We start from the raw sequence: 17,781 nt of genomic DNA, 5'->3' as shown, positions 1-17,781 counted from the left end.
GGAGTCCTATTCATATACAAGCAATTTGGTGGTTCCTACTGTCAGATCCTGAACACCAGCACACAATTCTTGATGTGATCATATCAAATCCTTAAAATTTCAGCGTGACTTTCTTCATATTCCTTCCGGTGATTTCAATCAGAGTATTCTGGATATCTCCTTCGAATGCAACAGTCAAGCGAAGCTTTTCGTTTGGCCAAAGAGTCACGTAGTTGTCAGACCAATAGATTGGTGCTATCTCTGTCTTTCCGAGTGTGTTTATGGCATTCAATCGAACAAACACTGCCGGCCTCGCTGACGTATTTTCAAGCAGAAACTCAGCATGGGTCAAGTCATCTTCCTTTGAAGTCTTGAGGCTACGAAGTGAAGCCTTCAAAGTGGCGGGCTTCAGTGAGTCCAGCTTGGTGTAGTTGGCAAAATCGGTCACTGGTGTGGTATACCAATTAGACTCCGACCAGTCCAATACATCCGTGGTAGACGTCAGCCAGTAGACATTGCGACTAAGGACTTCTTTGGATTTGGTATCGGTGAGAATAAGGCGAAGGAGACCAACGTCTTTAATCTTGTCAATTGCGTCAAGCGAAGTCACGGCCTTTGACGAGAGGGGTGTTGTGTTTGTCGTGGACTTGGCACTGGATAATTTCTTGCCTTCTGTATCGATGAGATCCACCTGAATCTGCCGATTTCCCTTCTTTTCAGGCGAATGGTTGATCAGCCAAACATCCTGGTTCTCATAATTGTAAGCCACGTGCTCCATGCGCGCTCCGACTTTGGTGCCAAAGTAGGCTCCCATAGGGCTGAGGTAGTAATCAAATAACTGCCAATGCAAACTTGGCCAGGCGCTGTTTAACATCCAGTAGACAAGCCCTGTCGCGGGTCGCGTGGCATTCTGTTGCGTTGAGTAGCCTTCAAACTGAGCTCGGGTTGCTTCATAGTCTGCCATCTGGCTTTTGACTATGTAGTCTTCCAGGCTAGATGGCTCTCCATATCGGGCAAACAGAGCCTCATTGTAAAGATGCCGATCGTCAAATGGCGAGCGAGGGCGCGACATGTGATACAGATTTGCCTCTGGCTTTGTCCAAAATGTTTCAAGGTCTTCGTCAGACATGAACTTTTTCAGGCTACCCATCTCAGGAGTTCCGACACCGGCACCAAGTTCAGATCCAAATCCATAGGCCGCTCCCTCTTTGTTATTGTACCAGTAATTTGGAGGCACCCAATCGTACGGTCCGTCCATTTTCATTCCGGAGGGTCCAAGAGCCTCTGGGTAGCCACGCTTGCTGGCCGATGCAATAATCGGGTTGGGCCAATCCATCTCCTTGAGTGCATCTAGATAATTCTTGGTGGCTTCATCATTTGGCCACGAGTCTGACCCGATCAGGAATCCAAGTAGCGAAGGATGACTTTGCATCATGTCCGCCTCGTGCAACATTGCTGCCTTCGCAATCGGGTAGTCTGATTCTCCCCAGAAAACGGCGCTGACGTCTTCATTATACTAGAAATCCCTTTGTCAGTAACTTGACGTTTTGAATACACCCTAGAGGAGACGTACCTCCCAAGCTTCCCATTTATCGCAACATTCCCACCCGGCCAGAACCATCATTCCCATTTGATCTGCGAGCTCATAAAATTCCGGGTGCTCTTGTTTTCCTTCCAGTCGTATAGTGTTGAGCCCCATATCCAGCATATAGGAGAAAATCTTCCGGATTCGGTCAAGATTGAATCGCAGAAAGATATCCGGTCCATACCCACCTCCGATGACCTGGAAGGGCTGGCCGTTGACAAAAAATGCGGTGTCATTAAACTTATTCAACGTTGATGACACATGTCGAATCCCAAATTGCTGGCTGCCAGACCTATCTGACACCGCGATCTGAGGTTCCTGTATGGAGACTTCGGCTTGCACTGTGTACAAAGGCTGCTTACCCCAAAGGGCAGGCCACCAGATATCAGGGCTCCTTAATGTTGCCTTGATGGATACTGTTTTTCTCTCTCGTTTGACTTCAATTCAAAGGTATCACTGATTTGGACAGCCACAGAGCCATCTGGCCCTTTGATGGTGCCATTCACTATGACCCGGTGACCTGTCGATCCATGGTTGGTCAAATCAGTCCGAAGAGTGACCTTCACTGGCTCATTATCGGGCTGAGTAAAGTCCGTGAGAATATGAAATGCAGACATGGAGACTGCTCCAGTCTGAGAAAGCTCGACATTTCGCCATACGCCAGTGCCGTTATCGGCGGGGTATGGATTCCAGTCCACGAAACCCATGGCGAAATCACGAAGGTAGTCGGTTGGAAACGCACGAATAAGAAGGCAATTGACACCTTCTTCTATGTGATCAGTCAAATCGTACTGGTGGCCGCCGTAGGACCCTTGCTGCTCATCACTTGAGGCAATGAGCACCCCATTTAGATAGATGTCTGCCTTGGATGTGATTCCGTGGGTTTTGAGCGTGAAATATTGGCCATCGGATGGTTTCAGAGTGAACTCTTCGCGGTAAAGCCAGGGTACCTCGAAAATGGAGGTATTGGCTATAGATTTCATGTTGTCTGAGTAGAACAAGTCCGTCTCGTTGTACACTCCATTCTCGATCAGCCCAGCCATGACAGTGCCACGAGAACTGACCCGATACCATGATGATACATCGGCTCCTGGAGCAGACAGTAACTCCAAGTTATCTGGCACTTTTGCCGACGACTTTAGGTGCCATCCTGGGATTGCAGCAATATCACCAGCAGACGCGATAAGAGGGTCTGAGTTGATATTCACTGCACGAGCGCTGGCACTGAAGACAAGGGCTAGGGAAACCCCCCTCATGCATTTTAACATGGTCACTCACGTTGCTTTGTCAGATCCCAATGATGATAACGACTGTATTCTGTCGAGAAAAAGCATGGGATAGCTGGTTTATGTAGAATAAGAACCCCACGAGGTGAGACTTAGGACCAAATACCACCGTGTGACATGGCTCAAGGTTTCTACGACCGTGGGATAAAAGGTGTTGGTCCAACGCCATGTTCTCCGACGACCTTCTGGGCAAGGACTAGTTGACACGGCGATTTCGGCAAACCTGGGGGTTTCCCCGGTGCTGCGTGGGATCATCAAGGAATTTCCTTAATACTGTGACTGAGTAGTCCAAGCTTAAGCTTCAGGTTGATTATAATTCACGTCCGACGGGGGCTAATGTCAACGATGTGATGAGATTCCTCTTCTGGCTCTGTCCCTGACATAAAGTTTGTTTAGTTTGCATGCTGTTGTGTCAGTTCTCGTCAAATCGCATTAAAAGACCAGTGGGATTTTCAATCGTCAATATTTCTGGGGCAAAGACTGGTCTGAATGCAAATTCAAAAATATATCCGCAAGCTACCTATTCACAAGCTGTTCATGCTAGTAAACCGAGATGGCGATTGGTATGGTGCCTGATAAACCAAGCGACAGGCCACAAGTTTAGAGTTGAGGCATATAATTAGGCCACAAGGCATCAATCGGCCTTGGTCGAGTGCTCATCGAGTCTTGCCAGCACACTTCGCCTTTGCACTTTATTTTCAAGAATGAGTCACCTGGGGCTGGCCCAGAAAAATGATTCTCACACAGCCCTCCTCAGGGGGTCCCCCTTGTGGTATGCCGGGAACTCCAAGGCTCTAGCCCCTTCCCCAGGGGACAACTCCTTCAACAAGGGTTACGTCGGGATCAGAGGCACTTCATGGTTGAGAGAGAGAGAAAGAAGCGACAATTGAATTGTCTTTCGTCAATTCACCCGTCAGTGCCATGGCACCAAGGAGTGGGCCCCTACCGAACAGGGAGGGATACAGGTTACAACGCCGGAATGCGGCGATTGTTGCATCGCGTTCGTTTGCAGAAGCGAACCTCTCGTCTACGCCCCTTATCCACTTTCTCCTCTATTCTATTATGCGAGCTTTTGATTGGCCAACTTCTCTGGGCTGATGGGATGGATCTGTTTGACAGCTGCGCTGGAATGCCACCCCGATGACTTATCGTGGAGCACCAACAGGGAAACCATGGAAATGACAAGCTTCCCGTTGCAATTGTGTCGCGGCCTCGTCCTAATTCGGATATTATGATCATAAAATCATGAAAACCACGCTGATTGCAGCGCATTATCGCAGGTACGCTCGTGTGATTCCCCCTACAGGAGCCGCGTCAATGGCCTGGGGAACCACGCCTTGTTACCATGCCAGTGCTCCTGGATGATTGGAATGTGGTTGTCGAATCCACACACATGTTTTTCTCTCACTTATCTGTATTGAAGATTCTGACGTTGGCCGAGGCCCTCTTCTCACCTTTCCATATCCTCATCTTGTGACTTGGAGGAACGTTCGCTCTCCATCTCCATACTATCCGAAACTCATGATTGTGTCAATAACCACTCATCACTTCTTAAAGTCGCATTGATTGTTTGAGAATTTTCTCCTTGCAAGTCTCGAGCCTAAAGGTTGACCTTGGGGGAAGCTGAAGCATTGCTGTACCCATTCGCGGTCAGTACAATCAATATATCGGCTGTCATGCGCATATCTAGCTACGCATCGCAGCCTTCATGGACGGGTCTACTGGTTGCAGCTCTACTGGGCACTTCAACTGTGCAAGCAGTAGAACTGGATCTTGAAGATGGAGGTACGTGTCTTACTTTTGCGGTCTATCTACGCACAATGACTAAAACAAAATCAAAGATTCCATCAAGAAAGCAGCGAAGCAGGTCGCAACCAACATGATGAGCTATTACACTGGTATGAACCCTGGTGACAATCCAGGTAATTTGCCCGACCCATATTACTGGTGGGAGGCTGGTGCGATGTTCAACGCACTCATCGACTACTGGTACTATACGGGCGATGACACCTGGAACGACATTACGATACAAGCGATGCTCTGGCAGGCCGGAGAGAACAAAGCTTTTATGCCCGCCAACCAGAGTAAAACTGAAGGAAATGATGACCAAGTTTTCTGGGGCTTCGCTGCCATGACCGCCGCAGAGAGGAACTTCCCAAATCCACCTGACGATCAACCTCAATGGCTTGAAATGGCGCAGGCCGTTTTCAACACTCAAGCTCCCCGGTGGGATAACACATCGTGTGGTGGTGGCTTGCGCTGGCAGATTTTCACATGGAACAATGGCTATAACTATAAGAACACCATCTCCACTGGTGGATTCTTCAACCTGGCTTCTCGCCTCGCAAGATACACCAACAATGCGACCTACCAGGAATGGGCTGAAAAGGCCTGGGACTGGACTACCGATGTTGGATTCATGACACCGCAGCATCGCTTCTTGGATGGAGCTGATCTCCTCACTGGCTGCAAACCTATCAACCAGATTGAATGGACTTACAATCTGGGAGTCTACTTGCTTGGTGCAGCCAACATGTATAACTTGGTAAGTGAAGCCTATGCGGATTTCTACACATTATCTAACATCGAGAAAAGACCGAGGATGTGAAATGGAAGACGCGCACAGAGAAGATTGTTCAAGCTTCTAGTATCTTCTTCTCTCACAACCCACCCGACGTAATGTATGAGCGAGCCTGCGAGACGGTCAATACTTGCATGGTCGACCAACGGTCCTTCAAGGGATATCTTTCACGGTGGATGGCTCAAACAACCCAAATGGCACCTTTCTTACACGATACCATCATGAGACGGCTGAAGGCTTCTGCCGCCGCAGCTGCCAAGACCTGCACCGGGGGTGAACGAGGCAATGTGTGTGGTCTCAAGTGGACAGCCCAAAAGTGGGATAAGACAAAAGATTTTGGTCAGCAGATGGCCGCCCTCGAAGTGATCCAAGCCAATCTCATCACGCGCGTGGCGGCTCCAGTCACCAAGGATGACGGCGGTACGAGTAAAGGAGACCCGAATGCAGGCTCCGAACCACCCAAAAAAACCCCGACCGGCCTTGACTATTCGATCACTACAGGCGACAAGGCCGGTGCAGGTATCTTGACGATACTGATGATGATCGGCATCGGTGGAACCTGCGGGTGGATGATCTGGGACTGATTCTTTTCTTTCAACCTTCGCGCTTACTTTGTGTCTTTTCTTCTACTTGGTTGACATTATACGTTTTGCGAATCTGGGATTCTTTGCAATACTTTCGGAACAACATGACTCGTGGCGTTTTGTGAATACCTATTTCAATCTGACATATTACCGTCGCTCTAAACTGCCTCATTTTCACTCGAGTGCCCTTGTCGATTCGGTCGAATGGATGGCGGAAATGCGGGCAAAATACATCCCCGCACGATGTTACTCTGTACTGCATCGCACGCAGATAAGCTGTTCGAAATGAGGCCAACAAAAGGAGGGGTTGAACTCATAATTGATTTCCATCGTTTATTGCCTCGGCATGAGTCCGGCTATGTTCTTTGATTTGAGGTATATATTGTCCATTAAAGGACTATTTTGCCCCAGTAACACTTTCTAACCTCATAGCTCAACAACACAAACGGCCGAAGCACCAAATTATGGGTTCAATCATGGATGACGCTCAATTCCAGATTCCCACGCACTGTAAAGCGGGGGTGGTAGTCAACGAGGGCCCTAATTTCCATGTTGAGGTACAGATGGTGCCTGTTCCAGAGCCAGGTCAGATCCCCTCTTTCGTCGTACACAGACTCGCGGGCTCTGACGCTCTTGTGTAGGCCCTGATGATATCTTGGTTAAGCTAAATTTCACTGGACTTTGCTCGTCCGACATCCACATGATGCAAGGAGATCTGGGTCTTCCACCTATGTCCACGTTCGGCGTACGATCTCCAGGTCACGAAGGTGCAGGTGTAGTGGTTAAAGTGGGGGCCAACGTGAAGAATTTCAAATTGGGCGACAGAGCCGGGATCAAACCAATGATGGATACCTGTGGGTGCTGTGCACTTTGCTGTGACGACAAGGAAACCTATTGCAAGGATGTGATCCACACTGGTTTAATGACGGCAGGTGAGGCCAACTCATATGTATATCCCCGTGGTCTGGCCATCAACTCACTTCATTCAGGTACTTATCAGCAATATCTGGTATCACCGGCACGATATGCATCGCCGATCCCAGACGGGGTTCCCGATGAAGTTGCCGCTCCTATCATGTGCAGTGCTAGCACTATCTACCGATCCCTAATGGAGTCCAACCTGCGAGCGGGAGCTTGGGTTGTTTTCCCCGGCGGCGGTGGCGGCGTGGGCATCCAAGGTGTACAGCTGGCCAAGGCAATGGGCTTGCGTCCAATTGTGGTGGATACGGGAGATTCGAAGCGGAAATTAGCGCTCGAGATGGGAGCAGAAGCATTTGTGGATTTCAAAGAAGTGGCCAATTCCACCAAAGCTGTGATTGGAATCGCGGATGGAGTCGGTGTTCATGGGGTCATTGTGACGGCCCCCGCTGCTTATAAAACTGCCGTCTCGTTCATCGGACAACGCATTGGAGCCATTGTGATGTGCATTGGTCTTCCAGCGGCAGGATCGGTGACGTTAGGTACCGATCCCTGTGAGTATATATTCAAGAACTTGACCATCAAGGGGACCCTTGTTGGTAGCCGGAAAGATACCGCGATGGCGCTGGATTTCGCTCGACGAGGCATGCTACGACAAATCAGTGAAGTTTATCCGGTCAATCGTCTTCCGGAGGCTGTGGAAAAATTACGCAGAGGGGAAGTGGCCGGACGGATCGTGATCAATTTCAATTGGGAGGAGTAGGAAAAATGCAGCTATCCATATATTCGGTCAAATCTTGTGCCACTTTGTATTGTGACTGTAGACTCCACTTGAAGTTGAACCATCCACATGAATGCATAACTTGACTGCTGTGTCAGTAAAGGGCAAAACAAAAAAAGCAAAAGCAAAAAAAGAAAGGAATGCTCACACTCGGAATCGAACCGAGGATCTCATCATTACTAGTGATGCGCTTTACCGCTAAGCCATGCGAGCTTGTGAAAGAAGGTGGCAGAAAGTGATAGATAGGCGGAGACAGCAGCACAAAATCCAAGGGAAAAAGCTGACCTCCGAAAGGCAGCAAAAAGACATGGACTCGCGGGGAATCGAACCCCGGACCACTCCCATGCTAAGGGAGTATTATACCACTAAACCACAAGCCCAATTGGATGAAAGGAGCTGCAATCTTTTGCTACATAAACCTAACTAACACCAGGCTCCCCAATTCTAGTAGTTCAGCTTAGCTGCGTCGATCTTTTTCTGCTAGCATTGCTTTCTTTGAGACAAATTGCTCCTTGACCTTGATAAATATTCACTTGATTGTTTCAATAGATGTTTTGTCCATTTGTTCAGGGCCTCCGTTTTACTTGATTTCGTTTGCTCAGCTTGAAATATATCCCCATATCTACGGGAAGCCGGCAACTGGGTTGGGCAGATGCAACCGGACATTGTAACTTCGTTATTACTGGCTATGTCTTCCTCACTGATGATCGTCAATCTAAGGTAGCTTAGATATGCACATGGCTTAGTCGCATGACGAAGTGGAACTGAGCCTATTAAAATCGAGGCCGAATTGGGGTTGACGCCATATATCGGCTGCTGTTCCCATGGGCCGACAATTGACCGGGACATCTTCTTCCATTACTCCTTGAAAACTGGACCTTCTCCATAATAGACAGCTGTTTATCCAAGGAGCCAATTTTCCAGTTCCGCAATGCGAAATTTGGTTATTCTGGGGGCTCTGGCAGTGGCCACACAGGCACAGGAAGTATACCTGACCACAACCGGTGACTCCGCTCGACCACAATGTACACAATCACATTTGATTCCGGACTACCACTTCCAGCCCTTCAAATATACACTGAATGAGACAGTTCGGTAAATGATAACCAATTTTTCTATTTACATCACCCGCTAATCTCCTCATCAGACACGCAACCTCGGTTCCTTCTCCAACAACGACGAGGAAATATGCCCCAGTCTATACAGACGTGGTGAAGCATCTGACCACCAGCTGGTCAACCTCAACATGGGGTAGTTGGGTTCCAGAACAGACTGTCATCAGTGCCACTGACACAGACGATCCATATGGACAAGCTGCCTGGTCTTCGATGTGGCTACAAGCAGATCTTCACAACTATGTATGTCATGTGCTCGAATGTTGGAGATTTTGGGGAAAAGCCGAAGCTCACTTTATCAGACCACTACTGGGCAGTTCTCAACAACCGTCAGTCCGACACCCGTACCTAGCAGTGAGCTGGTCTTGCCACCGCCTGATTATTTTGGCCCAACAGATTGCTACAAGTTCCCCAAAGACTTTATATTTGGGGTTGCGGGAAGTGCAGCCCAAATTGAAGGCGCAATCGGGCTAGATGGTCGAGCACCTTCATTGATGGAAAAATTCGTATCAGACAGCGAGCCGAAGGACTATGTCACCAACGAGAATTACTTCTTGTATAAACAAGATATCCAACGATTGGCCGCAATGGGCGTGGAGTATTACAGCTTTACAATTCCCTGGACTCGGATCTTGCCTTTCGTTCTGCCAGACACGCCTGTCAACCAACAAGCCATTGAGCATTATGATGACTTGATTGACACGGTCCTCGATGCAGGCATGACGGTAAGAAATTTTCAACGATCCCAAAACCTATATATCGAAGTCCTAATATCCTGGATGTCATTGTAGCCAATAGTGACGATGCTTCATTTCGACAGTCCATTGATGTTTGTGGCCAGCGACGACATCAAGAAGCGCCCTGATATTGGCTCAAACAATGCAGGCTATCAAAATGAGACTTTCGTCAACGCATTCGTCAATTATGGAAAGGTTTGAGGTCCAGTCAATGCATCATCATTAATCAAAACACAGGGCTAATCGAATTGATCTCCCAGATTCTGCTTTCTCATTATGCCGACCGAGTCCCCATATGGGTAACCTTCAACGAGCCCCTACTCTACGCATTCAACTTCAAGGGTGTTGACCATGTTGTCAAAGCACATGCGGAGGTATATCATTTTTATCACGACAAGTTGAAGGCCACGGGGAAAGTAGGTATCAAGTTTAGCGACAACTTTGGAGTGCCGAAAGATCCGAAAAATTCCAGCCACGTTCTAGCAGCTAATCGTTTCCAAGAGATGCAATTGGGAATCTTCGCAAATCCAATCTTTTTGGGCAAGCAGTACCCGGAGTCCGTGTTAAAAACACTGCCCGGAGCTAAGCCGTTGAGCAAATCCGAATTAAAACACATCACCAACACATCAGACTTCTTTGGTATCGACCCTTATACCGCCACGGTAGTATCACCACCTAAGGAAGGCATCAAGGCGTGCGCTGCCAACCCTTCGAGCTCGAACCACCTGTTCCCCTTTTGTGTTGAGCAAGAAACAAAAAACGTACATGGGTGGAATATTGGGTATCGTTCCGAATCCTACGTTTATATCACACCAACTCATTTCCGAGAATATCTCTCTTATTTATGGAATACTTTCCGACACCCAGTTCTAGTCTCGGAATTTGGGTTCCCGGTATACGCGGAGGCAGAAAGAGATCAGCTCTCTGATCAACTCTTTGACTCCCCACGCAGCACCTATTATCTTTCTTTCATGTCTGAGATTTTGAAATCGATATATGAAGACGGTGTGCATGTTATGGGAGCACTTGCTTGGAGCTTTGTTGACAATTGGGAGTTTGGAGACTACGGGCAACAATTTGGCCTTCAGACAGTCAATCGCACCACACAGCAGCGACACTATAAGAAGAGCTTCTTTGATTTGGTGGATTTCGTGAAATCTCGACAGTCGAATAAGGACTGAACTGGCCCGTCGAACTGTGGTTTGTTTTGTGCTTTTGGGCGAATGTTCTCTCGTGGATATTAGGTGGCTCCGCTATCATACCTCAAGCCAAGGTACCTACACGTAGACATTCACGTGCAAAAAGCCGGCTTAATGGCCTTTTTTCTTTGACATTTAGAACATAGAACATAGAACCAAGAGATATATCTCATTGCAGGTAACAGTAAATTTAGCCGGGGAGGATCCGGTCACCGTGCTTTCCCTTGCAATCACCAAGGGATTTCTTTGCCGTCATACTGATCGGCACCCTCTGGCACCTCCCAACCAGGGACATGTATGTTAATGAACTTTCCATTCTGTTCCGGTGTTGCCTTTTGTATTATATCCACTACCTTCTCGGCACCTGTCTCAGCCGACAGATGTGCCCGGCGGCCACCAAGGTCAGTGCGGAGCCACTTTTGATGTTAGTAATTTTGCGAACAAGCTGCGATCTGAAGCTTACACCAGGACTAATTGCAAGAAAGGTAAAGCCATCATCCGCATATTGCAAAGCATATTGGACAGTGAGCATGTTCAACGCGGCTTTTGATATCTTATATGCGGGTGTTGGCAGCGGCCGAAACGCATCAGCCATAGTGATAGAGCCTAAGGTGGTCGACCTTGTGCTGGGTCAGTCCGGGACATGGCATGACAAGTGCTGTAGAATGTTTCTGGTCTCACATGTTAATTACTGTTTTCTTCTCGCCTTTGCGAAGCAGCGGTAGGAAAGCACGCGACATGAGATGAGGCCCTGTAACGTTGACATTGAACGTCTCGTTCAGATTGTCCCTGCCAAGTCAGTATCCGAGTTGAACCTTGTGACAAGATATTCATACATTCCTTCCAATCCGGTTGGAGACCAGTCCGTCACTCCCGCGTTGTTGACCAGATAGTCAAGTCCTTTCCCTTGCAGCTGGCGCTCTACTACACCGACAGCCTCCTTCACACTGGATTCATTGGTGACATCTAAGTTGACCATCTGTACTCGCCATGATGAATTATTTGCAATTTCACTGAGTTGAGCGGAATCGTCCTGGCGAACGGCAGCAATGATAGTTCCTACCTCGGTCTTGGGCAACGTCGCGAGACGACTGATCAGCGCTAATCCCAGTCCTCGAGAAGCGCCGGTCACTAGATAGGAAGCCATGGCCGATGAGGTGTGACAGACAATTATGAGAATGTGACTGGGAATGTCTATGATGGTGAAAAAGTGGTTTTAAATGTTGTGACAATTGCTTAGAAACCCAAATGCGGGCAGTCCTGAGAATAGCCGAGTTGTGCAGATCTTCCTAGGTGCCTACCACCCCCTGAGCGAGTACTTTTGGCACAATATCTATGAATTTGATATTTTGGATTTTATCAATCGCCGATTATTACTTTTTACCAGATGCCGTGTGCTTTTCGTATAAAATGACATCGTGCATCATTCCAAAATGGACCAGTGCTATAGACGGTTGTAGAGATATATATCACAACCTACACTGTTTTTCTCCATCCACTTTTCTCAAATTTCAGGAACCTTCGCTTCCACTTTTTTACTCAACCTGGAAATAACAGACATAGCCTCAAGTCAAACACAAACAGAAGGAAATAAACCATGCACCCATAAATAGTGGCATTCTATCTTCAAAAGTCACGATCACGTGTGACTTACGTCACCGGATTGAACGCGAGATCATTTACCCTCCTCCAACTTTTCCCCTCTCCAGCCATCCTCTGTTTGTCCGAAGCTAAAGCTCGCGTGGGTGGATTCTTCGGTGAATTGACACCATGGCAGACTCCTTCACCCTGCCTTTGCGCCCCATCCTCGAGAAGCGCGACCGTCCAGATACCTTGCCGGTGGAGATCGCGCAAATCAACAACCAGTGGGGCTCGTTTCGTGAGGTGAACGAAGAAGTTCTGCACAATAAGATCGCCGAGGAGGAGAAAGATGACGGCGGCGCAGCAGAGGAGAGTGACGAAGATGCGACTGAACCTGACTCGACCGAGCGTTTAGAGCAATTATACAAGCGACGTGCGGAGATCACTCAGTTCGCCATGTGAGTTTAATGGAATTAAAGTTATACCATCGGCAGACAAGAACTGACAAATATCCAGGCAAGCTCACATGGAGACAATGTTCGCCCTCGATTTTGTCTCTCTGCTACTATCTAAGCAGACTCCGCGCCAGGCGGAGACTTCCATGTCAGCCTTCCTCAAGCAAGTCGCACCGCTTGGTTCGCTCAATGCAGAGGTCGTGAACCCTCCCCCGAAACCGGAATCCACCACGCAAGATATCTCAATAGTCTCAAGAGGATGGCGGATCCAAAATTTCAATGCCGCGGCAAACAAGCTCCTACAAGCCGCCTCCAGACTTGAAACCGAAGTTGCGTCGGAGACTCGATACTGGAATGAGGTGCTCGCTGTTAAGGACAAAGGATGGAAGATTTCCCGCCTTCCTCGTGAACGGCAAGCGCTTGGCGTGCAATACGGGTTTCTTGAAGGTGAGAATGATCGATGTGGCATGGAAATTACACGGAACATCTTCTGACTACAGCTAAACATAGCCACCCCTGTTTTCCGCGACCGTGGTCTCGCATCTTTACGCCGAGCTGATGACGGGAGCTTGCGATTGGATGAAGGATTGGTCCCCTCTAAAGCCCGTTTTGTCCGGGTCCGCGTGCTTCAGGATGGTCAACTCTCAGGCTATTCGAAACCGACACGTTCCACCCTGAATGACGATGGGAAGATCGAGAGTCGTATTCTGCGAGCGCGTGATACTGTTTATGAAGAGGAGCTTTTCTATGAGCTAGTACGGGAAGCTAGAGCGATCGCGAGTTTCGGCGTGACGACACGTCAGAACCTGATAAAGATCCCTGCTTCGACTGACATCGAAATCTTACTGGACTTGGTGGATGCAGACGAAGACAACTCGCAACCCGAACACGAAATCACGCAGCAAGGGACTTCTCTTGCAGAGGGCCTGGCCCATACAATCCGAATTCTATTGGCATATGCCCACCGTCAAAACTTGCGTCGCCGGACTCAGCTTCCACCGCCCCTGATCCCGAAAGCGCGATCTATTCCCGAACATCAACTTCTTCGACCTGCTCTAGCTTACATTCAGCACATGTACCATGTAGACTGGCTGCAGTCCTTACTGAAGGATCTTTTCGGTGTTTTGCGATCGGCAGGCTTAGAACCCCCAGCGCACACCACAAATGTCTCTTCTACCAAGGGACAGAAAATCTCTGCTGCTTCAACAGTGGAAACGCTCGTTGAAAAATTCCTTACTCCCTTGCAGTCTACATTCAGTGGAAAACTTTTGACCGATCGGGTGTCCTTCTCCATTGTAATTCGCACTAACCTTTCCTCACCACCCTTCGGCACCAGTTTTGATGTGTCGTTCAATATGCCCCAGTACCTAGACCTGAAGTCGCCTGGTCACCTTTCTCAAAGAGAAGAAGTTGAAGCTGCCATTGCCCATCTCTTGCTGCTTGACATTGTTTTCACCATCGCACCTAGCAGACCACACAAGTCTGAGTGTGACAAAGATACACAGGCAAAACCTAGATGGGAAGCAGTGTACCCTCAACATGGTGAGCTTTCGCTCTCCCCTTTCAATGCAGGAAAAGGAAAAAAGATGAAGATTGTTCTGTCCCGTCGTGAGCTGTCCCTTGAGATCTACACGGTGCGTTCCATAGACGGCACGGGGCGTGGGAGATGGGAGAATGCGCATCACAACACAACGCCCTTCACCTGGAGATTATCCCCTACTGCTGGATCCTCCAACCGACCTTTGATGGACGTCGTGTCCGGGGCGTCACGTTGACCCACAGAAAGCGCCGATTGGTATCGGGCCGAACCACTCCACTGCCCGCCTTGAGCCGATATCCGCTTGCCTCTTCCATCAAATTGGGCTTGTGGTTTAGTGGTATAATACTCCCTTAGCATGGGAGTGGTCCGGGGTTCGATTCCCCGCGAGTCCATGTCTTTTTGTTTTTGAACTCTTTTGCTTCAAGCTGAAAGCCATGATGATGGCTCGCAAGATGAAGCGGGTCCGTGGAAAAATTTTTTCCTTTTACTTTCGCAATAATGTAAACATAGACAGAGCTCTGATACCCTGCGTGCGAATTATGGCTACAAGGACTGAACATTGAAAAGCATTTTTTTACCCATTAATATGAGAGGCCATGCGAAATTGCCGAGGACTAACGGTAGCAAATCGATTATAGCTTCGACTTAAGGGAATTGACGGTCTTTGAAACTGTGAGCGTTTCTCGGAGTCTCTGTTCACCTAGTCCGTATGCAATTGGGAGCCAATCATTCACATCCTCGCCCAAAACCATCAAAGCTAATGCCTCGCCACTTAGCAGGCTGTTCGCCATACCGTATCCATTGAATGCAGCGGCAATCCATTCACCGTCACCCTTCCGACCCGTGAGCCTAGAAGACAGCCGCCCAACCATTGGAAGGCCATCTGAGGAATAACCCATGACTCCACTCCATGAGCTTACTAGAGACCAATTGGATTTGTTGTCCTTACCAAAGAATGCCGGGAGGACTTCTTTTAGATGCCCAACGGAATCTGGACTCACGAAACTGTCGTCGCCGGAAATCGAATATTCAAGGCGAGCATTCTCACCACCGAAGTAAAAGTAGCCGCTTTTGGCACTTTGTGCTAGATAGTAGAGCCCATATCCAAGCCGTTTGGTTTCGGGGTTATAGGTTGGAGGGTAGTGGAAGCCCCAAGATACAGCAGTACCTTGATTTGACACAGCATTCTGCGGATTTTGAACTGTCATTGTGCCTTTGAAAGGGTGGACAAGCCCTCTTAGCCGAGGGAGGAGATGCCCACTGTATCCATTTGTACAATGAACTACAGTCCCTGCTCGTAGAGGACCACGAGAAGTGTGCAGTGTGTATGGACAAACACTCGTGGTGGGTGAAGTGGGTATTGAACTATACTCAACGGATTGGACCGGTGTATGTGTCTCGATTGTCAACCGCCCTGGGTATTTCTCCAACAGTGCGGCGAAGACCTTGGTAACAAGACGATATGGCCAGACTGTCCCAGCAGGAAGCAATGCTCCGCCACATGCTCCATGGATCCCATATTCCTAATAAAGATGTTAGAATGACAAACCGAGAAGATCACTAATGGACCAAGGCCCACTCACTTTGACCACAGAATCTGCGTCCAGAATCGTATACAGACCCTTTTTAGAAGGATGGTCCATTTCTAGGCGGGCGATGCTTTTCTTGAAATCATCAAATTTCTTTTCGGTCAAGAAAACCCGCAGCTTTTGTAGTTGCTGCATCTCACTCAGCTCTGCGGCGTCATACTCCTCAATCAATTCCCGCATCTTCTCCAGATTGCGGAATGTGAAATCCACAATTTTGCCGGCGGTTTCGGTCCCATGAGTCTCTGCTAGATTCATATATTGCTCTCCGGCATTAGCGGCCATTTGCCCACCATTGCGTCCAGTTGCCCCCGAACATAGCGTGCGAGCTTCTAAAACGGTTACTGTGGCAGTGGGGTGGCGCTCTAAGAGTGACTTTGCTACTGCGAGACCCGTGATACCGGATCCAATGATCGCAAAATCTCGGTCAGTTGGTAACTCCGACGATTGGACATCGGCGAGAGCATGTGGGATGTGTTGCCAGTATGATTGGGTGGGATTGGGCCGCGGTAGACCTGGGTCAGCAGTGACAAGACTGGAGACTGGCTTGAGTTAGCCTTCCATTGAGGCTGGCATGTTTGAGGAGCGATTTGAAGTGTGCGACAGCATATCGATCAACTTGGGAGATGGGGGCCGATTGGGCTTACTGAAATCATTCGCTGCCATGACAAACGGGATTGGAAGCCACAAAATTGGAAAAGTTAGGACTAAAACTGCATCCAACACTTGGAATTGATGTTATCTTGCAAGAAATCCTTAGGGTCTTCGGTGTTGAATATAGAAGCTGGTAGAATGCATTGTGCGGGGTTGGTCTTGTCGAGGATAAAACTGCCTAACTGGGCAAAGAGTGGCTACCTACATGTAATTTACCTACTATGGCATCCCGAAATGGCATCCACTTTATGGATATATAGGCTACCTGAATACTACAAAGTATGTATAGCAGATGAGTTTCGTCCCTGTACTCAATCCCAATCATTGAGGCGAACCCTACATTCCCTTGTGCCGCCACGTGGGTTGGAGGAGATGCTTAACCAACGAGGTTAATCAGGACATCTAGATTCTCTACTGCTTTGGTTCTACTTAAGTCTCATTTGATTCATATACAGACTATAGAAAGATCCCATGACGTAGATGATTCCATAGGATATAGGAATCTCGGTCTCGAATATGCAAGCCCGCATGGGAGGCATGTAAATGGCGTAAGTGCATTCCAGACAGCATTCTGTAGCAAACCCAAGGAACAAGCTTTTCAAGTGAAGTCGAGTAATGTGGATGCTTGTTATGTGTGACCAGAGTTGGAAACATGTTCGAGGGATGCCCATGATATAAGAGTTCGATTGTTTCCACCTTCTGGGCACGGTGTATACTGTCCAATTCCAATTCCACATCCTAATTATTCTATATTATTCTGTCTATTTTTTGTTTATTCCACAATGAAGCTCTCTTCTATTGTTCTCACAGTTTTTGCACTGGCCACAACTGGCATTGCTGAAAAGACATGCACCCCTAGCTTTGATTATTGTTCTGATGTTTTGATCAAGGATAAAGGTACTTAAGTGAATGCCAGTCGAAACTTGCTCTGCCAGGCTAAATAAAGAAATAGGTTTCACCGAGGCCGACCTCAAGGATGTCCTGAAGGGTTCAGATCTAGAGAACGAAGACATAGAGAATGTCCTATTCCATTGCAAGAATCCTGGTGACGTTGGACACCCCAAGCTCTGCTCGAGTGGATGCAAAGACCCGGCTACGGAGGGAAGCCACTCATGCGAAGCGTAAGCCATATCATGACCGTTTATCTTATCATCAATCGGTGACTGACAACGCAGCAGTTGAATCACGCGGATTGCTGGG

General features: G+C 48.3%; 8 protein-coding genes across 8 annotated transcripts; 5 read left to right on the top strand and 3 right to left on the bottom strand.

The window, feature by feature from the left end:
* Nucleotides 1–91: 91 nt before the first annotated feature.
* N7457_008658 (putative glycosyl hydrolase) lies at nt 92–2,832 on the bottom strand (the record flags this gene model as incomplete). Its single annotated transcript, XM_057179701.1, has 3 exons — nt 92–1,495; nt 1,553–1,958; nt 1,982–2,832. The coding sequence occupies 3 exons, from the start codon at nt 2,830–2,832 to the stop codon at nt 92–94; spliced, it is 2,661 nt and encodes an 886-aa protein (XP_057028087.1).
* Nucleotides 2,833–4,526: 1,694 nt separating this feature from the next.
* On the top strand, nt 4,527–6,015 carry N7457_008657 (glycoside hydrolase family 76 protein; the record flags this gene model as incomplete). Its single annotated transcript, XM_057179700.1, has 3 exons — nt 4,527–4,635; nt 4,692–5,395; nt 5,446–6,015. The coding sequence occupies 3 exons, from the start codon at nt 4,527–4,529 to the stop codon at nt 6,013–6,015; spliced, it is 1,383 nt and encodes a 460-aa protein (XP_057028086.1).
* Nucleotides 6,016–6,479: 464 nt separating this feature from the next.
* Nucleotides 6,480–7,696, top strand: N7457_008656 (zinc-dependent alcohol dehydrogenase; the record flags this gene model as incomplete). The annotated part of the gene is made up of 2 exons (XM_057179699.1): nt 6,480–6,600; nt 6,657–7,696. The coding sequence occupies 2 exons, from the start codon at nt 6,480–6,482 to the stop codon at nt 7,694–7,696; spliced, it is 1,161 nt and encodes a 386-aa protein (XP_057028085.1).
* A 949-nt stretch (nt 7,697–8,645) lies between these two features.
* N7457_008655 (glycoside hydrolase family 1 protein) lies at nt 8,646–10,747 on the top strand (the record flags this gene model as incomplete). The annotated part of the gene is made up of 5 exons (XM_057179698.1): nt 8,646–8,809; nt 8,862–9,072; nt 9,132–9,554; nt 9,621–9,761; nt 9,827–10,747. 5 exons carry the CDS (start codon nt 8,646–8,648, stop codon nt 10,745–10,747), a joined length of 1,860 nt encoding a protein of 619 aa, XP_057028084.1.
* A 248-nt stretch (nt 10,748–10,995) lies between these two features.
* On the bottom strand, nt 10,996–11,912 carry N7457_008654 (SDR family oxidoreductase; the record flags this gene model as incomplete). The annotated part of the gene is made up of 4 exons (XM_057179697.1): nt 10,996–11,181; nt 11,229–11,385; nt 11,447–11,554; nt 11,602–11,912. 4 exons carry the CDS (start codon nt 11,910–11,912, stop codon nt 10,996–10,998), a joined length of 762 nt encoding a protein of 253 aa, XP_057028083.1.
* Nucleotides 11,913–12,535: 623 nt separating this feature from the next.
* On the top strand, nt 12,536–14,576 carry N7457_008653 (mediator of RNA polymerase II transcription subunit 17; the record flags this gene model as incomplete). The annotated part of the gene is made up of 3 exons (XM_057179696.1): nt 12,536–12,804; nt 12,863–13,248; nt 13,312–14,576. 3 exons carry the CDS (start codon nt 12,536–12,538, stop codon nt 14,574–14,576), a joined length of 1,920 nt encoding a protein of 639 aa, XP_057028082.1.
* Nucleotides 14,577–14,973: 397 nt separating this feature from the next.
* Nucleotides 14,974–16,593, bottom strand: N7457_008652 (NAD(P)/FAD-dependent oxidoreductase; the record flags this gene model as incomplete). The annotated part of the gene is made up of 3 exons (XM_057179695.1): nt 14,974–15,864; nt 15,925–16,469; nt 16,575–16,593. 3 exons carry the CDS (start codon nt 16,591–16,593, stop codon nt 14,974–14,976), a joined length of 1,455 nt encoding a protein of 484 aa, XP_057028081.1.
* Nucleotides 16,594–17,363: 770 nt separating this feature from the next.
* On the top strand, nt 17,364–17,706 carry N7457_008651 (uncharacterized protein; the record flags this gene model as incomplete). Its single annotated transcript, XM_057179694.1, has 2 exons — nt 17,364–17,478; nt 17,534–17,706. The coding sequence occupies 2 exons, from the start codon at nt 17,364–17,366 to the stop codon at nt 17,704–17,706; spliced, it is 288 nt and encodes a 95-aa protein (XP_057028080.1).
* Between the last annotated feature and the right edge of the window lie 75 nt (nt 17,707–17,781).

Source organism: Penicillium paradoxum (assembly GCF_028828445.1).
Source record: "Penicillium paradoxum strain IBT 22861 chromosome Unknown utg000007l_segment0_segment0, whole genome shotgun sequence".
NCBI lineage: Eukaryota > Fungi > Ascomycota > Eurotiomycetes > Eurotiales > Aspergillaceae > Penicillium > Penicillium paradoxum.
This window is presented reverse-complemented; position numbering and strand designations above follow the sequence as displayed.